Raw genomic sequence first — 7,534 nt, 5'->3', positions numbered from 1 at the left:
ACCAAAAAAAAAAAAAAAAAAAAAAAAAAAAGAAAGAAATATGGAGAAGGAGAAGGAAAGAAGACGTTCTTCTGAATAGATTGCAGAAATATAAAAAGATGGGAGACTGGGTGACTGTTAACCACAGTTGCTTGCCCTTAGCTCAAAATGCCACGAACTCATAGCCTAGATAAAGATTTATATCAAAACTAATGCCAAGCCATGTCTAGCACGATTAACCGTAGACTCACGCTGGAGACATCTGTCTGATGAAATTCTATTCTCATGTATCGTATCTGATATAATGATTCTAAGAATAATCTGTACCACATGCAAAAACAATACATGGTGTTAAACAATCTTTTCTGTCTAATGCCTCATGCCTAGTAAAGACGCATTCAGATGCAATTCCTTTGAGCTTTGAGTCTTGTGTCTGCCATTGGCCAACTCCTTACCCAAGTATTCCTGAGACCCAGTCCCATCGGTCCCAGGGTTTTGGCTGAGATGGTCCATCGCATGTGTGTGTGTGTGTGTGTGTGTGTGTGTGTGTGTAACTCTTGCTACCTAGCATAATTTGTAGCAGCATTTAGATAGCTCTCACTTCACCCTTACATTTGTTAGGGAAAGTTGAAATGTGGGCTTGGCAGGTTGTTGGAGTCATTCTGGTAAGGACGTTGACCTTACTTCATAGTTTTGTTTTTTTTTCCTGAGGGAACAAAGATAACTAACTGCCTTACTATTCCATTGTGAGGATCAGTGTGATTAGCCAATTGTGATTACTGTAATACTTTAGGGGTTAGGGAGGAGGAAGTTGCTTTGAAGTCTTGTAATGAACAAGTGTACCCCAGTGCTATTTCCTAGTATCGCCAATAGCTTCAGGCCTTATTTAGGCACCTTGCTTAGTCATTTGAAAATTCATTGTTTAATGATGGGTTTCAACATTTAGGTCTCTTGCCTTTGCCTAATATTTACACTGACGATAGTGTGACTATAGCATTGTTTTTCTAAACCCGGTCCTTTCTGTGTTAAAAGGAGACAGGCCACAAACTGCATTTCTAATTGTATAATGCAGAATAGGAAGAATTACTTATGACAGCATATGTTGGCATGTAGACATGATGAATGCTTTTTTTTTTTGACATTTGAACCTCTGCTAGGCTGTAAAGGTTTTTAGAGCAATGTATTTTTTTTAGTGTGTGTGTGTGTGTGTGTGTGTGTGTTTGTGTGTGTGTAACCTACCATTTATCTGGGGTTTACTGTGTGCTTGAGCTCTTGCTGTGTTTTTAATGGGCACCTTAAAGTTACAACACCCAAATGAGTACCCGGCTTTATTACTTGCTCATTGTCTTGTGAGAAAATCAGGATGCGTGCTACATTTAGTTCAAAGCCTCCTACCCTTGTTCCTTGCACCAGTGCAACAGACCCATAGAAGATACTAAATAGTTGCTTTTGAATAACGAGGAATAAGGGCAAGAGCTTGAGGAAGACACAGCATACAAGGAACCGATGAGAACAATACCAGGGATTAGGCTGCAGGATTAGTTCTGCTAGAGACATGGATCTGGTACCAGTGTTGCCCAAGAACTTGGATTAATTGGGAGTGACAGAAGGAAGCTTTCCCTGAAGAAGTGGACTTGGAGATGACAGCTAACTATTGAATTGGAGTTGACTAGAAAATAAAGATTCAATATACATCCCAGGCTGGCAAGAAACAAAAAACAGTTTGATAGGTCTGAATTAAACTTGCAAGAGTGATAGGCAAGCTGGCAGAACTGGGTCCGAGTTATTAAAGGACTGTGGTATAAACTAAACAGTTGGAATTTTATTTTGAAAGCTATCAGAGAACAAGAAACTTCAGAATAATGGCAGGATTGCACTTTTGTTTGGAGAATATTGAACTGGTAAGTGGTGTGGAGAATTGGACGGGGGGGAGGGGGTGAATGATAAGCCCCTACGCTGTTTTCCTTAATCTAGTGAGGAGGTTAAACTAGTGGGGTTGAAGAGTAGGGGATGGATTTGAGAGCATTGAGGACTTCTTGCTGACTGAGGATGACCTTGTTGAGAGCACGACCTCAGGCTTATGGCTTAGACAGATTTTGCTGTTTGGGAAGGTAGAACATGTAGAAGAAACAGATTGGGCAAGAATGCTGTTTGGTTTGGATCTGTTGTGCTCCATGACACGGTTTGTGACTCAGAGGGACAGGGTAGGAAGATTCTAAGTAGACTGGGCACCAAGAAGAATGTTCTCTATGAGAACGCTTAGAGGGGATGGATCCCCGTAAAAAACCAAGCTCATATTCTCGGCAAATTGTCAGTTGATTGCCAGTTTTATGCTGAAAAAAACCTACCCCTGTTTACCTTGCTTATGTCACCAGGCAAAAGCCTTTCCTTAGTTCTGTGTTCCTGAAGGAGAGAATTCAGGCTGACATACTCTTTACGCAACACTTAGCAACAAAACAAACACTACAAGGAGATCGATATTGCAGTAGATTGTCTCAAAGGCAGGGGAAAAGCAGTCCAGTGGGTTATGGATTTTAAAGAATTTTTATGACTATGAGGTTGATGCCATATTCATGGATATGGTCTACTTTTCCTCTCCTAAATCATGGAGGACCAGATGATTCCATAATCATCTTGAAAAATATTTGAGTGTGTGTGTGTGTGGGGGGAGGAATATGGAGGGGTCAAAACCGTAATGAAGTTAGGGTCTTTTGAGGATGTAACCCTCATTAGTTCACTAGTGTGCATATGTGGCAGGCAGTTTGGAAAGTGTCCTCCTGGTACCCTAGTTTTGTTTTGTTTGACAGGGTTTCTCCACGCAGTCCTGGGTGTCCTAGCTCTCACTGTAGACAACACTGGCCTTGAACTCAGAAATCAGCCTGCCTCTGCCTCTTGAGTGCGGGGATTAAAGACATGCATCACAACTGCCCTCCTGTTTAATAAGGTAGAAAGACCCTAACTTCAGCTTCAATGATGCTTGCAATCAATCACAAACGGGGCATTTGACCATCAGGGGACACAGCCTTCAGGTCCTTGGTTCTGTCACGTCTTCCTGCTGCCCAATGAGAGGCACAACCATGAAGACACAGCTTTAGTTTTTTCCTGGCTACCTCATATCTATGCCTTGCCTACACCTTGATCTGACCTTCCAAAAGGACAGGGTTTTGGTTCACTATTGGTTTTTAATAGTGCCTGTACTTTCTACATATGTTTTTCCATTCTTTCTGTTAACAATCTTGTATGCAGTTTTGTTGCTACGGCCCTGCCTTGGGGATTGCTGTGTAGCTGATCATGGTGGTAGCAGATGGGATTTATGAAGATCAGGGGAGTGCTGTTTCTTCTCAGCATTACTCTGGTGGCTGTAAGATATTAATGCGTAAAATTGTCCGAGATTCATCTCATTTATCCTTGCCCCCAGATATTTTTGTTTATTTTACATCCCAACAGTGTTTGCCCTCCCTCATCTCCTCTCCTTCCAGCCCCTCCTCCTACCTCCCCTTCTCCCCCACCCCCACGCAGTCCTCCTCCATTTCTGTTCAGAAAAGTGAGGGCCTCCCATGGCTATCAACCAAACATGGCGTATCAAGTTGCAGTAAAGGCACTCGGCTCCTGTTAAGGCTGGACAGGGCAATCTGGTGTGAGGAATAAGGCCCCAAAATTCCTAGCCCCCAGATAAGTAGTTGAAGATAGATTATTCCAGTTTCAAGACAAAATTGAAATCATGTTTACATTAGTTATTTTTCATGTTGCAAAGACAGAATACCCCAAGTGAATTCAAGGGAGCGGTGATTTATTTTGTTTGAGGTGATTTATTTAGTTTGAGGGCTTGGTCTATCCTGGTTGGGAAGGAGGATGAGGCTGCATCCATTGCATTTGCAACTAGACATAGTGAAAGAAGAAGAGAGATATAGATATGCTGGTCTGTGCTTCTCTTTGGACAGTTTGAGGCCCCAGGCCATGAAATGGTTCTACTCACATTGAGGATGGCCCTTCCCACCTCACTTAACTGAGTCTAGAAACTCCCTCTCAGACAGGCCCAGAAGTGTGTGGTTCTAGATCCTGTCAAGTTGACATTGTTAACCATCAACAATGCTTTAGTAGCCTTTATAAGTTTATCTCTCATCAGCTCTTGTACCAGCATAAGAAAACCTGTTAGCTCTTAGAAAAACAATAGGCTTGTGCACCAGGGATTGGGCACCCGACCAAACAGACCAAACAGTGCAGGGAAATGACTCTCCCCAGCTCCATTTGCCCAAGAAGTGGTCCAGTAGGGACATGTGGGGCCAGGGGTGGGATGGGCTGCGTGTGAACACTGTAGACAGGTATTGATAATTATATTTGTTTTCATATTTTTGAAAACTTTTATTTTTTCAGGCAACCTCTAGGCTTCTAGTAAATTACCCAGAGCCCTTTCGTTCTGAAATACTGGATTATCTCTTTAAGGTAAGGAAAATCAATTATCTACTGGGCTTATGATGTTTTGAAAGTGTATGGCTTTATCAGCTTCCTGTTTTTTTTTTTTTTTTTAGACAGGGTTTCTCTGTAGCTTTGGTGCCTGTCCTGGAACTAGCTCTTGTAGACCAGGCTGGCCTCGAACTCACAGAGATCCGCCTGCCTCTGCCTCCCGAGTGCTGGGATTAAAGGCATGCGCCACCACCACCGGGCTCTTCCTGGTAGTTTTTGTAGACAGTGGCATATTCCGCTTGGAATAAGCTGCTTTTTGCGGTTCTGCGCTTTTCATCTGTGCAGCCAAAGGCCTCTGTGGATGACTGTGTTGAGGCTTTACATGATGGAGCATGGTGATAATACTGATATTTTTCCCCACAGCCAAACTTTGGTGCCTCTTTGCATATTTTAAAAGTGGAAATCGGTGGTGATGGGCAAACGACAGGTAGGAAGATCTGGGAAACAGGATTTCCCCAATTTTAACCTATATGTAAACATGCAGGGCATAAGGAGGGTCAGCTCCTATGAGGTGACTGGTCCTCCACAGACTGTGCTTAACTCGTCTCCCTTCTCATTTTCGGGATACTTGTGCATGCGTGTGTATGCGTGTGTATGCGTGTGTGTGCCTATACATGTTTATGGCTGTGTGCATGTGGAGGTAGGAGGACGACTTGAAGGAGTCAGTTCTTTCCTCCCACTGTGTGGGTCCTGGGACTCTAGCTGAAGTTGTCAGGCTGTGTGATATGCACCTTTACCTGCTGAGCCATTTTGCTGATCTGATATTTCTTATTTTTGTTTTTAAAAATTATGTCAAATGTAAAATTTTCAAGATAGTATTAATACTCTAAATTGCTCAATTGGAAGTTTATGAAAAAGTTATAAGAAAAATTTAATTATGTATAGGACATTAAGATGTTATAAACTCTAAAAATGTATTGTAAAATACAACTTGTATTTTAGAAACACAGAGCTTTCTTTTTTAAAAACAACATATATTAAATAATTAAATCTTCAACCCTCATAATCAAATTTCCTTTTTTTTTTTTTTTCGAGACAGGGTTTCTCTGTGGCTTTGGAGTCTGTCCTGGAACTAGCTCTGTAGACCAGGCTGGTCTCGAACTCACAGAGATCCTCCTGCCTCTGCCTCCCGAGTGCTGGGATTAAAGGCATGCGCGCCACCATTGCCCGGCGCCTCATAATCAAATTTTAAAGTATTTCTGTTCAGTATTTAACTTAATAATTATAGGCTAAGCCCATTAATATTAACTTGAGAATATCTTGTATATATTTGTCTTCCTGCTAGAGATTTCAAAGTAATTTTTTTTAAAAAAAGATGTATTTTGATTTTATGTGTACAAGGGTTATGTTTGTGTTGATATATGTATACTGTGTGCATACCTGGTGCCTGCAGGGGCCAGGCGAGGGAGTTGGATTCCCTGGGACTGGAGTATCAGATGGTTGTGAGCCTTCATGTGGGTGCTGGGAGCCTAGCCCACATTCTCTGGAAGAGCAGCCTTTACAGCTGAGGCATGTCTCTAGCTTGCTGGAAGTCACTTTCTAACAGGTACATCTATTGGAGTTTCAGGACAAAAGCCTTGGCTTCTAGTGTGACAAACTTGGTTTGACCACTTATCAGGGACACAGCATTGGTGATGGACAGGAAGGGCACTCTTACCATCCAGACCACTCTGGAAGATCAGAGAAAGGTCTAGTGAACCACGGCTTGTTGTGAGGGGCTGACAAGGATTTTGAGGCCGTATTGAAATGGGGAACAAAGGCCTGTGTCTGTGGTTTGGCTAGCTAGAGTTCTGCATGGTTGGCAGAGCAGGTAACCTTGGTCAGGCTGTGCAGCCTGATCATTCATTATCTCAGGGCTGGTCCTGCAAAGGTCCTGAGAAGTCTTCCTCCCTTGAGAGGGCAGCTTGATTTCCCTTCTTACCTACTGTGGGAGGCTTGCTGTTGTTTTGGGAGGCAGTCTTAGTCTGATGAGATAAATGTGTGTTTGTGGATCAGAACTGTTCTTAGACTCCAAGATAACTGCAGGACAGAGTAATTAGAACTCCGGAGGGAAAAAGAGAGGCAAAATGAAGTCAGAGATGGAGAAAATGAGAGGGAGGTAGGTCAGCTGCTGGGCCTGCTTTCGGTATTCGTGTAGAATTTATGTGGAAAGAAAAAGGTCCTGCAGAACAGAGGTTTTTCTCAAATAGTGTCTTGTTCAAAGATTAGACAGGGTGCCGGTGCAGACAGGGTGCCCATGCAGACAGGGTGCCGGTGCAGACAAGGTGCCGATGCAGATAAGGTGCTGATGTAGACAGGGTGCTGACGCAGACAGGGTGCCAGTGCACACAGGGTGCCGGTGCAGACAGGGTGCCAGGGCAGACAGGGTGCCGGTGCAGACAGGGTGCTGATGCAGACAGGGTGCCGATGCAGATAAGGTGCTGATGTTGATCGGGTGCATTTGCTGAAGCTAAATTAGAGATAACGACACATACGCACATTCTCATGTTGACATTAAAGCTGAAATGATTCAGAAGTGTCATTCATAGATGGCTCCATTGAGCAACAAGTGGGGTTTGTGGTGCATGAGAGCACGTGAGGACTTGGATGTCAGAGAATGATCTCTGACCTCGGTTTTCCTCTGCCAATTGTGAGTGCTGGCAGGGGACTTTGATATTGTGGTATTCACTTTTCCATAAGGCTAGTAGTCTGATGACATGTTACGCGGTGGAATATAAGAATTGGGGCTCAGGAGTACAGGGATTCATATCCAAAGTTGAGAGTATGAGAGATGATATGGACTTGAAGTTGGACTCGGGAGCTTGAAAACCTCAGAGAGATCAAAAGCTCAGCAGAACGCAGTCCTGGGAATTTGTAAGAATAAGATGTGATAGCTTCTCTCTCAATACTGTTTTTTATGTAACATTGTGGTTTTATTATTTAAGGACCTTACAGTGTTTAAGATAATAAAAAATAGGAAATGATATGCTTTGCACAGCCACCTTCTTATAAAATTTTTATCTTCACAACTTCACAACTAGAATACAAGGAAAGTACCACTTTAAAAATTGTTTGTTTTTGTGTGTGTATAATTGTGTGAGTAGAGTGTGTA

General features: G+C 42.8%; 1 protein-coding gene across 3 annotated transcripts in view; it reads left to right on the top strand.

Annotated features, from left to right (window-relative positions):
* Galc (galactosylceramidase) overlaps positions 1-7,534 on the top strand; it is a 45,855-nt gene that overhangs the window by 2,527 nt on the left and 35,794 nt on the right. The window contains exons 1-3 of one of the 3 annotated variants that reach the window (XM_050151377.1): positions 675-1,880; positions 4,354-4,422; positions 4,807-4,870. In XM_050151377.1, coding sequence (XP_050007334.1) covers positions 1,842-1,880; positions 4,354-4,422; positions 4,807-4,870 — 172 coding nt within the window. In that variant the 5' untranslated portion in view covers positions 675-1,841. Of the gene's footprint in view, positions 1-674; positions 1,881-4,353; positions 4,423-4,806; positions 4,871-6,517; positions 6,542-7,534 lie in introns of those variants that run through there. The other 2 variants (XM_050151376.1, XM_050151378.1) reach the window with 2 other exon arrangements.

The sequence above is a fragment of the Alexandromys fortis genome, unplaced genomic scaffold (genome assembly GCF_014885135.2).
Source record: "Alexandromys fortis isolate MF-2015 unplaced genomic scaffold, M_Fortis_MF-2015_v1.1 scaffold_63, whole genome shotgun sequence".
Classification (NCBI taxonomy): domain Eukaryota; kingdom Metazoa; phylum Chordata; class Mammalia; order Rodentia; family Cricetidae; genus Alexandromys; species Alexandromys fortis.
The sequence above is the reverse complement of the archived record's forward strand: the minus strand, read 5'-3'. Positions and strand labels throughout refer to the sequence as shown.